General features: G+C 32.9%; 1 protein-coding gene across 1 annotated transcript; it reads left to right on the top strand.

The window, feature by feature from the left end:
- The first annotated feature begins 2,104 nt into the window (after positions 1–2,104).
- Positions 2,105–6,921, top strand: LOC130444445 (protein extra-macrochaetae). Its single transcript, XM_056779568.1, has 2 exons — positions 2,105–2,610; positions 5,944–6,921. Exons 1-2 carry the CDS (start codon positions 2,239–2,241, stop codon positions 5,986–5,988), a joined length of 417 nt encoding a protein of 138 aa, XP_056635546.1. The 5' UTR covers positions 2,105–2,238; the 3' UTR covers positions 5,989–6,921.
- Positions 6,922–17,418: the final 10,497 nt, after the last annotated feature.

Genomic DNA, 17,418 nt, shown 5'->3' with positions numbered 1-17,418 from the left:
TATTTCTTGCGTCCACTTTACCATCACTCTTTACCCAGCTTCCGCTGAAACTATCTATTTATATATTTTAGTTATCTTACTTTTGCTTTTTAAATTATCTTTATCATATTCTTTCCTTCAGCTATTTTTTCTTTTTTTTTTCGTCTGTTATTCTATAGACTTTTTTTTGTTTTGTGACAACAAAAGTTGTTAGTAATGGATTGTAAATGTTGTTACAGAAAGCAACAGAAATGGCCGGTTCGCAAGGACGAAATATTTTATAAAAATAAGGAAATACTCATGAAAATAAAGGAAGCGCAGCTCCGAAAACATTAAGAAAGTTTTTCTAGTTCCAGAACTCAACGATTTAGGATAAAATGTTAAAGAAGACAAATATGACGAGCTTCAAATTGAACGTAAAGCTCCAGGAAAACCAAAAATAGAAAATCATTTGAAAACAAGACTAAAATAGACAAAGTATTAAAAGAAAGAGGTTTTCGCTGGAAAAAGCATTCCAGAAAACGATAGTGTAGTATGGGGAAGTTATTACCTAAGGTCTATAAAAGAAATGAGAAAACAAAGGAGAAAAATACTTTTTCCTGCAAGATTTTACGATGGGCCCAGTGTAGGCCCAGACGTGGGTCAAATATGTACAACTCTAACCCCAGCTTGAAAGCCATTATTGGCCCAGACTTGGTGATGATGATGATGATGATGATGTCCCTCGCTTGGTTTGCAAGCCTAGACCAGATCTGGTTGTCTAGACAAACCCAAGACTGGTCTGCAATCCTGGGCCAGGTTAATTGCTTGTTAAATTAATTTTTAACAAAATTATAGTTTAATGACACATATTTTTCATTACTCCTAATGTTAAGATATCTATTATGGATAAGATATTAAAAAACAATAGTTACTCAGAGTTCAGAGTTCTGCCAAGCCTGGCTGACTATAGGATGGCCTAGGTCGGATCATCCAGACTTCAACCATGCTTAGCCATTAATGGTTTGCCAAGGCCGGGTTTCCAAGCGTTGACTCAAGCTAAGCCCCGTCGTTCAACTCTGGGGGCTCCTTCATGGGTTATTCATTTGAAATATGGATCAATGAGAGATACAAATCAAATAATTTTTGACTGTAAGTGATAACAGTATATATCATAAAGTAATTCAAACGGTTTTGTTAAGAAATTGTTTATTGACTTTTGAATCCACTGGTTCCCCTTGACAAAGATGAGGACATGATAGCTGATGCTTTTGAATATTGGTTCGAACAAATGGTGGATTTTCTTCCTCAGAACCGTCTAATAGTAATTGATAACACAAATTATCAATCGAAACCTTTGGAAACAAGGAAGAAGATTTACAAAATTAGCCAAAGAATATTAACTTCTACCATCCCGGTCCTGCGAGAAAAGAACTGTATTATTTGTATCCCTTTCAAAAAGAAAAATTCGAAAAACATAAACCTATAATTGGGATCTAGACCCGATTGAACTGGACACAGATAAAGGAAGTAGTTCCAAGAAAAAATGAGTAACTTGATTCCGATTAGGATTTGGAAGAAGTAGCTCCAATTATACTGATTTATACGGAGTTTTTATATTAAAATGACTATTTTTGAACGTAATGTTGTCTAGAAATCCAAATTTACGTGGGTAAATGAAACTTTTTTACCTTCAGCCACATGAAAATTGTAAGTAGGTTAATTGAATGTAAATATAAATGTACACCCGGTATATTGATTATATTTTTGCCTATTGATTACGAATGCTTCGTTTTATTATTCTTTCATCCATCAGAATAAACTATGGTACGTGAAAATACTAAAACTATCCATATATCGACCTTCCTCTATAAATTTATTAAAAATGGAAAATTAACGATTGGAAAATTTATTTTTTAATGGCGTAAATGAACGAAATCATTGAAACACTTGAAATTTAATTATGCATTACGGTATTTGAAGGAAATGCACAAGACGGCGCCTCATTTATTGTTAGGAAGAATTGCGCCGCGTTAAAACAGGCGCCTTCACGTTACCTGTTAACCCAAGAGCATCTACATTGGCTAGCCACTCCCTCAACTTCTAATCCGGTTATACAATTGGTTCGAATATCCCCACCGCACGTATAAAACGACAGCGCCTCTCTAAGAATGCCTCAAACTTCGTTCAGCTCTTGTTCGTGAGTTAGTTTGCTCGGTGCATCATCCACAGTTCGTGTTTGAAGTTAGTTAACAGTGACAAGTCTATCACTAATCGAATATGAAAGCCGTAGTCAGTGCTCTGTGTACCGAAACCGGAATTTCCGCCATCAGCGGAAAAATCGCCAAACGGAAAGATATAGAAAACGAAGAGATACAAATGTATCTATCCAAATTAAAGGATTTAGTTCCGTTTATGCCTAAAAATAAAAAACTATCCAAATTGGAAGTTATCCAATACGTTATTGACTATATTTGTGATTTACAAAGTGCTTTGGAAACACACCCTGCGGTTAACGCTTTCGATGCCGCCTCAGCTCTTAGTCAGAAAAAATCGCAAGGAGCAGTTAGTCCCAGGCAACCATTAGGAGTCAGACCAAGTCCCAACACCATACTCACACCCTGCGAAGCACCAGTACTCCAAAATATATCTGTAAGTACTTTTTTTTATTATATAGAATTTGAAATTTTTGTTCTTGTAGTATTATCAAAATAACTAACATTCACTCGAGACAAATTTATTGTAAAATACAAAAAATTCAAACTTAATTTTAACACGTACAAGTTCATATGAAATTTTAAACATTCTTGTTTTTGCTTTAAAAAACTATTTGGACAAACAATTTTTTGTTTTACAATAAATAATTTATTTCATACAAAAATATTAATAAATATAATTACAGATCGATAGAAAAGTTTTTAAAACAAGACTATTTCGATTATGTAATAAAATTCTAGAAAAAATTTCTTAAATCCATGATTCATGGGAATAAAACGAAAATATTAGATTTCAAATAACGATATCGTTAAATTTGTTTATGATAAATAGACACTATCATTCTTAAATCGACAACATAAATTCACCATATGGAAATAACAAAAATATTGTATGCAAATCAGAAATGAGGTTGAAATGTCCTGTTTGCAGGGTGATTACCATTAATGACCTTGTCTGCCTCGTCATCGCCGCCGACGTGGCCTTAAAACAAAGTTGGCTTCAACGAAATGAACATTAATAATAATAATAATAATTCTCGTTTTGAACAAGGTTACAAAATCAGCTCTGTACATGTGTATATACATATATTTCTACGTCCACCTTGGATTTTGTCCGACAATTTAGTTCTACAACGGGGTCATGAATTGTTTCACACTTTTCGAATTAAAATTCAGCTGTATCAGATGCCCCAGTTGCATGTAAATATTTCCCACAACGGTTTCGCCATTGTAAGCAGGTGTTACTTCCATTTTCATATAAAACGGGGTTCATTGTTTCCAAAATACAATATAGATACATACTTATTAAGCATACGTCATATATTTTTCGAAAAAAAAAAAAAGAATTATCGGTGACCTGGCATCCGGGAGCGAGAGGACACCTGGGATGTGGGGACAACCGTTAAATGCAGATGTGTGTACTAAATGAACACGTGTGTACGTTCGGCTTTTTATATTTTTCTTCTCGAACACTCGCTTCATTGATCAAGAGAAATAATGGCAGTATTGAAGAGAAATTCTCCCTATAAAGAGACTTTCTTATCACTTTGCCAACTGTTTGTGTTAAACGGCTACGACATAGGCCGGTCGATTTATACTTATATTTATAAAAAAAAATTTGTATGTTATTCTCAATTTTTCGTCATTCTCCACGTGTTCCTAATTCAATCTTCTTAATGATTGCTAATTGCTAATTGTTCAAGTGGTTTGCCTATTTGTTTCCTTATGGTTTCTTAGTAATTCTGGTCTCTTCTGTAATATCGTTGAAGATAACTCCTGCATTCTTCTTTTTTCCATTGCATACGTGTGAACAGATTTTTTACATTCTTATCCTGCTTTGTATACTTATCATATTGTTTCGTGTTTCGTGTTTCGTCTATTTAATACCTTCCACTTGATATTGCAATGTAATTGAATTTCAGCTAGTTCACATCCATTCGGATCTTTTGCTACATTTGATACTCCATCATCCCCATAACAACATTTTTAATAAATGGTGTAGGGCTAAAATATGCTTTTCGTTCGTCCAGTCCTGGCAACATCATAAAAAACACACACATAACTTTAATTGTTTACTCTGGCCACCATAATCTCCCGATCTCTATCTGCTTGATCATATCCTATTTTAGCAGATTTGATCTATCGACAATCTTATAATAATAAACCTAAATGCGTGTTTGCAGAATCAAAATATTGAATAATAAGTTTAATAAGTACGAGGATTGATTATAAAAAAAGCTTTCCAAGAAACTGCAGATACTGAGAACGCTGTTTTACTCTATTTAGCGGGTATGACGTATAACTTGGTTGCCATCTTCGGGAGCTGCTGTCCACTACGTTCATTCTTGTCTTGATAGCCGAGAAATATGAAGTTTTCACGACAGGTCGAATTAAGTTCCGTGGTTCGTGGAAAAAATATGCAATATGAGGGCAAATGATGCAGAGAATTCAAAGTCGGATATACAGACGTCCATTTCTAATAACGTTCTGGTCGGTTAAAGAATCAAGACAGATCGAAATCATTCACAACATTTTGACAGACCGTTTGAAACCATCTTCGCGGTACGACACAAAGAATGGTACATCGTATACAAAAATGAATTGAATTAGACGGCGATTATGTTAGAAAATAAAAGGAAGTTTGAGCTTTCCAAATATGTTTTTTATTGTGAAAGCCTTGTAACGTTTAAATTAAAATTTGATGGTTTTCGGCAGACGGTAAATCACCTATCATTTGTTTTTTTTTTTTTTTAATTAAATGACTGGACTATCAGACAAATGTCCCTGGTTAAATTGAAAAGGTCATCCGTCTGGATCTATAGCACACATGTTTAGGGGTTATAATTAATTAAATGTTCATACAAGAATAGAATAACTGCCCCTATAGGCGACATCTCAAACAGCTGTACATTGTATATATGTACCTCCATAAATATATTTAATCAAATTACGTTCGCTTTGAATGTGTATATATTTAAGAATTAAGAAAGTTTTTAAAAGACGTTGTGAGGGGGCGACTACTATTAACACGTGCAAGCTTGTTACGATTTCCAATGAATACCGTTATTATATATATATATATATATATACGAGATTACTGAAAGAAATATCTGTTGTTGAATAAGAGAACAGATGTGCAAAGTTTTTAGTCGGGTTAAAAAAAATTGTGTTCTAAAATTACTTAGATTTATCTTTGTTAAAATAATACCTACTCAGTTTCTTCTTTGGGAATGTCACGTGATTTACATGATGTCTTTGTTATAAATATATTCAGGTATCTGGAACGATCTATCGAAATGTTTCTCGATAATTTTGTGCCAACAGACATTGTTTTTCAAATATTAACAAACCAATTAAACTTTGCAAAACATCTGGCAGAAAATAAACATAAATCATTCATAAACAATCTAATTAGGATTTTATGTTGGTCAGTGGCATCGAGAGAATATATTTAAACATTTAAACAAATCGACTAAATATATTTGTAAAAAAATTTTAAGCTTTCACTATACCAAAATCCACCTGTCCATAAAGGCGTATTACTATGTTTAGATACACAAAATAAAGGACCTAATAAAGCCTTTTATAAACATTAATAATTATAAAAACTATTTTCGATATCTTCAGCTCGTTTTCCAGCTCCTCTTTCACGCTGTTGTGAAAGAGGAATTTCGGTTTCTTGAGCACTTGAAGGAAGCTAGGGATGAACATTTAACGAGTATTCGTTTATTTGAATGAAAATATTAATATATTGTTTTTATTGTTGCAGAGTACTGAACCATTGACGCCAACCGAAAGGCAGGTATCGTGCTAATCCAATGATCTTCATCGTGATCATATTCATCTCATTCCAATATTCCCTGGAGCAAACGAGAAGAAAATCATCCTCGATATTAAAAGTTTCTTTTTGGTGAAAATCTAGGGAAACGACTGATATCATCATAATTTATATATTTTATAAGGATGGGTGATTGATTGTGGACAATTTGTGAGAAAGGAGAATGTTTCGAAATGCAGATGGCGACAGTGACGCACCCAGAAACTAAAATTTTCAAATTGTGTCGCATATTTTCGAACAAACCGACGAGTGTTTATTGATTAACTTCATTTTATTTATTAAATTATTGAGCACAGTTTTCTCTCCATTTTTTTTTGTATGGAAAAGCGAATTAATATTATGTATTAGGTTAGGAAAATCCGTTTCATTATCCTGGGTGCGTCAGTGCAAAATAATGTACCTGTTACGTTGCAATTTGTTAAGTAGATTTTATTTTTATTGTTTTGTATATATAAAAAAGAATAGGCGGGTTTATAACAATTAAAAACTGCTTTTATTTCGATTTAAGACATTTTAAGAAATTTTAGTAAACGTGCGTAATGATGTTAGTCACAGATTCATTTAGGGTTGGCTTTAATGAAGGTTTTTTTTTTAGAAAAAAACCTCCAAACAACTTTTTCTTCATTATACTTTAATTGTTTCGTGAGTTTTTTATTCTGTGATTTTTTTTAGTGTATAATTGTGTATAAAATATTTCCTCCCGTGAGGCATTTTTTACGTTGATCAAGCAATTGTTTAAAATGCAAGTTTCGACGATTTTGAACAGTTGTCAACTCAACTTTTAACTTGTGTACATTTTTGTTCTAGAAAACTTTTGTAAATAGTTACCTACGTAGCAACTTCATGTTGTTGAAAATTTATTATTATGTAAAGATATTTGAAATAAATAATTATGATTTTATAAATTTACATGTTGTTTTTATTTAAAACCCACGAAAATCAGTTATGTCGCTAATTTTCTGGATCTAGGTAGTTCTAAGGGGGTGCTCTATATATACAGTAAAAGTTAATAATAAAATTTTGTCGCTAAGCGATATATTTTTATTTAAATTTTGAAAATTTCGAATTTAGCAAATAACTCGGAACCAATGCCGGATTTTGGAAAAAGTGAAACGATCAAAAATGTAGATCAACAAATTTCCTACAAAAAACGTTCCCTGTGATTTTTTCCTAATATCAAAATTACTCTACAAAAAGCGAATTTCGTGTCACTGAATTTTTTCAACAGTACTTTTTTTGCGGATAACTCAAAAAAAGACTCGAAATTTAGAAGTAAATTTCTGAAAAAAATGCCGAGCAGGAAATTACCTTCGAAGAAGCTCAAATATGATTTTTCCTAGCCTACAAAAAACTCTAAAATGCCTGAAATTCTAAATTAAAGTGTGGGGCAGGGATAATCCTTAAAAACGCTATTCTTGTGAGAACTTTATTGAAACATTTATCAAAAACAGAGAAACTATAATTGATTTCATCATCACTATCGAGCATTTCTTCCAAGAGGAATTCCGTGCTCGTCAGGATGTCTTCACTGTCCTGCAGGATTGGCCTCTCCGTCTTCTTCCTCAAAGTCAGCAGGAGTCAGATTCGTGCCTGAATTTTGTAAATACGACCCGCGCAGGCTTCTACACAGATACATTGAATTAATTTGAATTTACAGGCTCCTCAAATCCTTTCCTGTGAATTTAACTGTTATTACAGAACAATCTAAATATTTTCTGAAATTTTCATAAATATTCTTTAGCTAATACAAATTTCCGGTCCTTTGTTTTTTATAACCAAAAACTGTACAGAACAAAGGAAAAGGTTTGGACTGGTCAAAATTCCTGTCCCACGACGAGTTAAAACTTTCTGTATATGTCAAAATACTTTTAGTAAAATCATGAAAATTTCTACGTTTGGGTTTTCGGATACGATCTTTGTAACCAAAATATTTTCAAAGACTTCCAGTTCTACCGGTAGCCGACTGTAACTTTGTTATTTTAAATAGAGCACCTTGTATATTAATACATTTTTAAAATCTACGTAAAATTTTAGTATACTTTTGTCTCAAAACTTTTTCCGAAAAATGCATATTTTTTGAGTTAATATTTTTTTTGTAAAAAATTTTACCGTTGCAGACCCTTATAAATTATTTTTTTACGAACAAACCCTTACAGATATGAAACTGGTTTCTACTTGGTTGCTTTTAGCAAGGTCAGACGTATTTGAAACTATGTTGAAAAATTTTTTATACAGGGTGTGTATATATATATATATATATATTTAAATAGAAATATCTGGTTTTTTTTGTTTTAATGCATTGAGGGGTAAAAAATAAGGCATATTCATACTATACCTAAACCTTACCGTTATACAGGTATTAAATATTTTCTGTAAATTTTTTGAGATGAAAGTGTGGTCTAAATTTTAGGTAGGTTTCATACAGAGTGTTCTATTTAACAAAGTTTAGAAATTTTCATGGTTTTACTATAAGAATTTTGCCATATATACAGTTAGTTTTAACTCGTCGTGGGACACCCTGTATAGTAAAGAAGTTCAAGTTGTATATTCTTGGAAGTTTAGTTACAATTTGCAAGACGTCGGGTTGCAGTCTATTATTAATTCTAGTGTAATTATGGAAAGTTTGGGGGGTCTGTATACACGCCGAAAAATCGATAATTCAATAGTTAATAAAAACACTAATAATTAATTATTTTTAACCGTTTACAGACAAACCACTTTATAAAAACTTTGACAACATCTTCAATTGCTTTAGAACATACTAAAGTCAACAGATTAATCCTAACAAATAATATTATGAATTGATAAGCCTTTTTATAAATTAGAAATGTTTTTTTTTTGTATAAGTCATTTATATACCAAGTAATAACAGTGAAGAAAATCTAAAAAATAAACTCTGTATGAAACTTTTCCATAATTCAATGAACCACTTTACTAATATGGGAATGGTACCATCGATACCTTCGCGTTTCTCACGATCGGCCAACAGGTATCCCGTACATACCGCAAACCATTATTCCATGGGAATGATATGGAGCATTGAACTAGCTGAGGATGTGGTAAAAATAAGGATGTAGTTTGAAGATATACGAGGTGATGTATTGGCGTAAAACTACAGTCGAAATTCATCGATTTATAAACAAATTTTATCACGTATTACATTTCATCAATAGTACTCGTATCGAGAATCTATTTATTTTAAGTATAATGTATTCCAACAATTTCGTCTTATCTCATCTATAGAAGTCTCCTAAGAATTTCAAATTGTCAAATGCTCTAATTAAAATTGATAAATTGTTATTTAGGTACGCAATAATAGATAAAAAAAATATTGCGTACTATACAAATTATCAAATTTAATTGATAACACCGGTCAACAGTGGTTTTGGTGCCGAAGATTTTGGAGGTGATTTCTTATGAATTTGATATCCTGAATTCAAATATGCTTTTAGTTTTTGCCTATCACCTCGAATTATTAAGATATCAACTTTTTTTGCTTGACATTCTTGAATGTATTTTAGAACAATCCCGTTTTAAAGACCAGCGGTAATCTGCCATCATGTGAGTATCCCATTTTCCTTGATGGCGATCCTCCATACATTTTATATCTTGGTGAAATCTTTCACCCTGCTCCTCACCCAAGTGACCTGAAATTATTCAGCATCTCATTGACTAATTCAACATAGTTTTCAACTTTGTGTCTACTCAGAAAATTTTGGACAACTGAAACAAATGAATTCCAGGCTTTTTGTTCAATCGCAATCATTGAATTTATGAAGTCGGGGTCTTTAATCAGCTGTCTTATTTGTGGGCTATCAAATATTCCTGCTTTAATTTTTTCTTTACTCAGCTGAGGCATTTTTTCCCCTATATATGCAAAGCATGATCCATTCTTATCAAGAGCCTTTACAAACTGCTTCATTAGACCCAGCTTGATATGCAATGGTAGAAAGATGAGTTTCTTACGTGGAACTAAAGGATCATTGATGATATTCTTTTCCCCAAAATCCATGTTTTCTCTCCTAGGCCACTCTTTTCTAACTCAGTGTTGCGTTTTATCTCTGCTATCCCAGAGGCACAAGAAACAAGGATCCAATGAGAAAGTTTACCATTTTTAAGTCTACAGAAATCACCCATTGGTGTTTATGATAATTTATGTTTTCCAAAACCAAAGCTATGATGTCATATTGCTCTTTCATTTTCGTTCAGTGAGCGATTGGTATTGAGCCATATTTGTTCCCATTATGTAGAATAACACATTTCAAACTTCGCTTTGAGCTGTCAATAAATAGGCGCCAATCATCCGGAAAATATTCAAGAAGACCCACTTTTACCAGGAGCTCTTTAATAGCATGGCAAAACACAAGATTTTGTTCTTCAGAGTAAAAAGGTAGCAGATCTTTCTCCCTTGTGCGATCAAATGTAATTTTTGTCCCTGGTTCAAGTAAATTTTTTTCCTTCAACCTGGAAGCCAGTAATTCAGAAGCTTCTTTCGACAGGTTGACATCTCTAATGAGGTCATTTAACTCATCTTGGTTGAAACATTGAGGAATTGATGATATCGTTCCAAAATCATTGTCACCTTCAGTAGTGTCAGAATTCTGATCAGAGAGACAATATGTGTCCTCACAGAATTCTGGTAGCTGGTGAAAAGTTGGAATTGGCACTTCTTCCGTGAATTACACCTGTTAATCATTTTCCTACCTTAGCATTTATCGTTTGTTGAAGAGTTAAGTCTATTGGCTGCCTTGGTAAAGTTATATCAGTACGCTGAATACCAAAATATCCAGCATTCATAGCTGCATAGATTTGTGGATGCGTTTGGTCTAATTGGACCAAATTATCATGGTATTTTCGAAAAAATATACAGTTGAGTCGAAAACTGACTCTAAAAACACTCAAATATGTAAAGAAACGGATATTGAACAATCGAGTATCCAAAAACAGTATAAAACCGCAATTTTTTTATGTATTTCGTTAGTAAATTAGATAAAACTATGTAAGTCAATTTCTAGAACCTCATTATACACTCGTGGATAATAAACTATTTCTATAAAATTTTTTTAAATAATTTACACGTTGACGTATGCCATTTTTTTTCACAAACAATAAATTGTATTGAATGTTTTATATATATATATATATATCTAAACTCAGCACGTACAAAACACATTAACTATATAATATTGAAAATTACCTTTTGTTCATTTCTAGTTACTTTATTATATTACCTTATTGTTATAACTAATTCCGCAGATTGTGTAGGTACTACGAATTATCCGACACAATAAATAATCGCACACACATAAAATAATAACAATAAAAAATTCGAATGCAGAATTATACACATTGATAGTAAACCCAAAAGGGAACTTAGTGGAACTGGAAAAAATTAATAATACAAGTTTAAGTATCGAGAAAAAGAGATGTCACCTTGTTTCAAGCAGCTTCAACTCCTATGGAGGATGGTGTTAATTGGATAGTCTCCTGATCTGATCACCAGGATAAACATTAACACCAACTGTCATATTTCTTCGAATAAACACAAGGGGTTAAAGGTTTTTACGAAAAATAATCCTCCAAATAGGTCACTAAACTCGACTACTAAAAAAACAAACCAAAGGCTGGAATGTATAACAAAAGGTCTATATTTCTTGTCAAACCGTTGGTTAGCAATTTAAAATGTAGTACCAAATAGACTTTACCTACAAACCACGTGCTTTATTGCATTACGAACTAGCCAAGAGTCATGGTCAAGCTAAAACTTCTGTATTTGATTTTCATTTACCAATTGCTTGTGTTTACCAAGTGTTGGTCAACTACAGATCTGTATGACAACAAATTTCTACTTGGTTGACCAGTTTTTCGTTCAACATTCTTGACTATCAGCATCCTGGTGGTATAGTTGAGGGTAATCATTTTAAATCTTCGGAGGGGTATTTATAAACCAAATTATTTTTGATATTGTTCAAAATATGGTTATTATATTAAAAATATAATCCTTTAACGTTTTATACTAATCCTGTTCCTGAATATTAATCCTACGGATTCTCATTAAGTTCTGATTACAAGGTCTGGCTTTTAAACTCAGGCTGAGTGTTATAAATTGTTCCAAGAAGCCTATGGGGACAATTCTCTATCTAGTGGAAGTGTTTTTGAGCGATATAAGCGCTTTAGTAAGGGTCGAGAGAGCAATGAAGATGACCAGCGCCCAAATCGCCCTGTGATTGCTTCAACTCCTAAAACAGTGACCAAAATCAACCAAATTGTTCGTGCAGATCGTCGAATTAGTTTCTGGCTGATTTCTGAAACGGTTAGAAAACTTTTCCAAGAGGAATTACAACTTGACAAAAGTATATGCGCAGATGGTGCCAAAAATCCTGACCAAAAGCTGTTGCGTCCGCTTAGATTTCCTTAAAAGATCTGGTAGGGAAAGCAAAAAACGGCGGCAGAGCTTCTAAATACCCCCGCCAAAAAAGACTTCCAGCACTGCTTCGATCAATGGAAAAAACGTATGGAAAGGTTTTTCTTAACCAGTCTCGTTATTTAATAGCCAGACCTCGTACACTATATCATTTGTGATGAACGCGCGTGTTTTAAATAACAAAACTTGTACATATGAATTTAATGAATTTATTTTTGATATTTTTCTATTTCTTCTACGATCTTTATTTTTGAAATCTTCAAATACATCGTTCGAAACGACTCATTCTTCTACTCATATTAAGCAAACTTATCGAATATGGCAAAATGATTTATTGGTACGCCAAATTTATTAAAAATTTATATTTTGAATAACCAGGGTGGTTCAGATTGTTCAGATTAGCTTACAATATTTTCAAACGGATCAAAACGTGGTCAAATTAACCAAGTCACTGACGAGCCCCTCCACGTATCGTTACACTAGGCTAAATATCCAGAAATATGGAAGGAGGCAATATAAAAGGGAATAGAGACATTTTATTGAGATTACGACACTTATGACTGAGGAAAAGACAATGAGCATGCGTGAAAAAAAGACAATCTTTGGTGAAAACTTTCAATTACTAATCACTATTTAGTATTATCTACAAGACTGCCAACTAAGCATTTTGTAAAATATTTAATTAAGTTATTTATGGCTTGAAGAACCTCGATGGAATATATTATGCAAGTTTGCAATCTATTCTGAATTTATAGATAAGGGCGAATATTCAAAAGGAAAAAAATAACACATAAACTTTATATTTGAAAGTATTCCGAAAGGCAAAAAACTATCAGAAGGTATGTTAAATTGAGTCATATCAGGACTTGAATAGAGAATTAATTTTACTACCATATTAGATTAAAAATCATTTTTTAATCATACCGACATTTTGAAATCAGTAGCGGCTCGTGATGAAAAAAATTCGTGGATTTTTACACGGTGTATGTGAGGTATTGAAAATTTCTTTTTCGGAGAAGTTGAATTTACTTTTACGTTTTTCAATTGCAATTTTTGCAACCTCTAATACAGTTCATCCACCTTTTGAGTTGATATCTAGTCCCAAGGACAAAAGGAGTCTGATTATTGTAGCAATAATTTGGTCATAGGAGCCTCGTTAGTTATCCAGAAGATTGTACCGGATAACCTTGGTTATTAATAGCTGGACACTCCTGCAATACCAAAGAGTGATGATCGATTCATGGTTAGCACGTCGAGAAGAATTTGAACCCTATAATGTGTTCGACAAGAGCTCAGGAGTAGTTTGAGTGGCTGGACATACAAAAGAAGACTTAAGGCGCTAACCTCAAGCCAAAAGCTTGAGCTTGCGACTTGGATCGTTATGTCTGCCAGATCTGATAAGCTTCAGTTTGCTAAAATGATAAGAAACAGATAGTACACCTTGCCTTGACCTTACGTTTTACTCCAGACATATTTAAATATATATCTATGTGTACCGTATACGTATTATTGAAAAAACAAGTTTGTAACAGAGCGAGAAACCTTGGACCAGTCATTGTGGAATTTCTCTATAAAAGAGAGGCATTTTTGGAGTTTGAAACCATTCAAGATCGATTTAACATTGACATTATTTAGGTATGGTAAAAATTGCAACTTTTTAATTTTCTTTTATGACAGTAATCAGTATATTTGCACTTTTTCGTAGACTGATCGTAATATTACTGGTATTTTTAGCTACAAGATTAAAAAATCGATGTACACCTACAAATTGTATAACCGTAAAACTGAAACTTAGCATTTTTCAGTCATTTATACGGTTAATTAACGTCGAAAGTCGAGTAGTAGTATCTGTAATTATCTCTACGAATCTCGACGACCTAATTAACACCAAACTGTATGCCACCTGCACAATATGACGTCATTTATGTTCAGTCAGTGGTGTCGCAATAATAACGAAATAGATTTCACAAAATTACGAAAGTGTAAACATGATGAAGGCGAAAAGCGTTTCCTGGTTTTTGTTGTGAAGGTAATGAGAGTTTCATAACAAACGCATATAGATGATCGTGTCCAAATGTAAATTTTCGAACAATATATTCAAATCAAACTATTAAAATCTGATAAACTTGGTTTAAGAGTAGAAATAGAATTCATTATATCTCCATTCCTTTTGGGTTTAAAACGACGATTAACTTAGTAATCTGAGTGAACCTCCAACTAAATCTTTTAACAGCGAAGTTTTTTTCAGTTTTCAGTTTTATGTGTATGTACTGTCCCTGGCCAAATTATTAGACGTAAAATATTAATTACCGATTCATATTGTACATTGTTTTAAATTTATATTTGTTCTATACAATAAATACGATCAATTAAACATAAATTGAACAGCATAAATTGTAAATTTTCAGTGGGTTTGGGTTGTTTGTTGAGAAAAGATGAAGTCCAAAGTTGACAAAATGTTCAGTTTATTGAAAAAGGTCGATGTACACAAAAATCAGTATCTAACTTTTACAATTTTAATAAGAAAAATATTCAGGACTTTATATAAAAGCAACTTATTTATTTGTTTACAACTCTTGCAATTCTGCGAAAGAAAATTAATGAACGAAGTTTTGGCATGTGGCGACAAGATTTAAATACAAAAATAAAGCTTAATTTGATACGAAATGAAAATACCTTTTGAATCGTTTGACAATACTTGTTTTGATTAACAAAACTCTTGCTAAATAATCATCGGATTGTTGTTGAATACTTAACAATTCTTGAAATTACAAATTGGAGCACGTTTGTCTGTCGCCATTTCATTTCGCTTTTTCGCTGTCGCGTGAACCTGTCAAAAAATGCTTATCACCTGCCAACTTAACTGAATTAAAAATTAACATGAACATGGTTACCAACTTTATTTAAAGATTAGGTCGGGTCAGCTGTCAATATTGAGTTGCCTTTAGCTCCTATTGAAGCTTCAATTCTGTTCCTATCAATGCCTGATTTAACTGTCTAAACTAACCATCATCAAGATGGTGATTTCTACGTGCTGGGTTTTGTTGTAGTCATTTCTCTTTTCATCAACTCCCACACATTTTGAAAGTGAATGGTTCCCTATTTGAAAATAATTCTCTGAGCTGCGAATTTTGTAATAACTGATCTTGCCTTATTATTATTTGCGTATACAGACGTTCTGCTCCCGTGCCGCCGATGACTGACCAAATCATCACTTTGGAGGAATATTCAACAGTTGGAACATACGGATCCTTTGGAAGGTTTTTTTCGGGACGATTTAAAGCGTTCACCGGATGATTTTCTATTGCCTTCATCATAAATACGTTTCACCAAGGCTACAGAAAATATAAACGCTTTGGCTAGTCTCTCCTGTAAACTCTCCTTACCTTACCAATTGGCTCTACGGTCCTTGAAGATCCTTAGCATTCCGGAGAACTTTCTTTTTTTCGATGTTATACTTTTCTCCGCCAGTTTCGGACGCCTAGTTCTTTTAGATCCTGTTCTACGACGAACTGCCATCTTATGTGTGGTCGTTTTGGTAGTCTGCAACTGTGTTTGCATGACAAAAGCATATATTTCGTTCTAGCTTCGTTCACAATGAGCCCTGCTCGATTGGATTCTTTATTGAATATCCGGAAGTCTTCTATTCCAACATCGTCTACGTAGGCTACCTCCTGTCTTAATTAGTTGACTAGGATTCCTTCCGGGTTGGTTTGCAGCTTCCTTTATATTATTTCCTTGTTCAGGTTGAACAGAATACCACCTTGGAGTTGGTGTTGAATAGATTCATGACTAGCAGTCTTATTAGTTTCTTAGCGTTTACTGCAAACTATTTTGAGGTATTTTTAAACCATTTAATAAAGTAACAAGTGAAATAACTAAAAATTTTCCCTTTTTCAGTGTATCTAATCGTAAACGCAACAAAAATGTAATTGCTGATTACGTTATTACTAACGGTGTCAGCTGATTTGAAATTAGCGTATTTTCTATTTTCACGTGTTCACCAACATTAAATATTTCCAACTATTTTCAGAGTACTAAAAGTTCACAAATCGTATCAACATACCAAGATATTCATAACGAAAACAAAAATATGCCGCAAGTTTTTGAAATATTATTAGTAGAACATTAAACATAAATTACTAGTTGTTATAACGTGAAGATGGCGATATAATTTATGTTACAAGAAGTACTAACCCGGAAAATATGAGGAGAATTCAAATTCAAGTATAATTGCCTTTTTACTAGTCCCATTTTAACATTTCCATAAAGATCTGGTATTTTTTTAATCATAAGACAAAGCTAGAAATTACCATAAAGTTTATGGGACCAGCGTTGTTGTTTTTTGAACTGGATCTTCCAATTCAATATTAATTAATATTGATTATACCACTACTAGATCTAAACACACACAATTATTCTGGGTGACGTGCGTTTTGATAACCAAGCTATCGTCTTCAGAGACTGAAGGTAAATTAAACTCCATCAGGCAGTTTACGTTCAGTGGTGGTCTAAACAGTGATATGTTTTTTGCTACCGGATGATACTACTTTTTACAAAACACTTGTCGAGAAGGTTTTTCTCTCTAAAGTCTTCTCCCACTACTTTCCTTCACTTGGTCTACGTCTTGCTCTCTGGTATCTTCCAGGCAACTCGTTTCTGTCTTCGTCCATTCGTTCTAAGTGACCTAGCCATTATCTTGATTGGTGACCCATTGAAAAGTGTGTAAACTTCATGGTTTGATCTTCTCTTACCTACACTTATTTACTTTTGATAATTCTTAGTTCCATTTGCCTTGGAGGCCTGTAGTACAGTAAATATATATATATATATATATATATATATATATATATATATATATATATATATATATATATATTGTCCAATGGATCTATACCAAAATCCTAAATGGTGTTGTGATGTAATGTTTTTTTCCAATAATATGATTTATTATTTGTTACTTTTTAAACACCTTTATTACA

The sequence above is a fragment of the Diorhabda sublineata genome, chromosome 5 (genome assembly GCF_026230105.1).
Source record: "Diorhabda sublineata isolate icDioSubl1.1 chromosome 5, icDioSubl1.1, whole genome shotgun sequence".
Lineage (NCBI taxonomy): Eukaryota > Metazoa > Arthropoda > Insecta > Coleoptera > Chrysomelidae > Diorhabda > Diorhabda sublineata.
The sequence above is the reverse complement of the archived record's forward strand: the minus strand, read 5'-3'. Positions and strand labels throughout refer to the sequence as shown.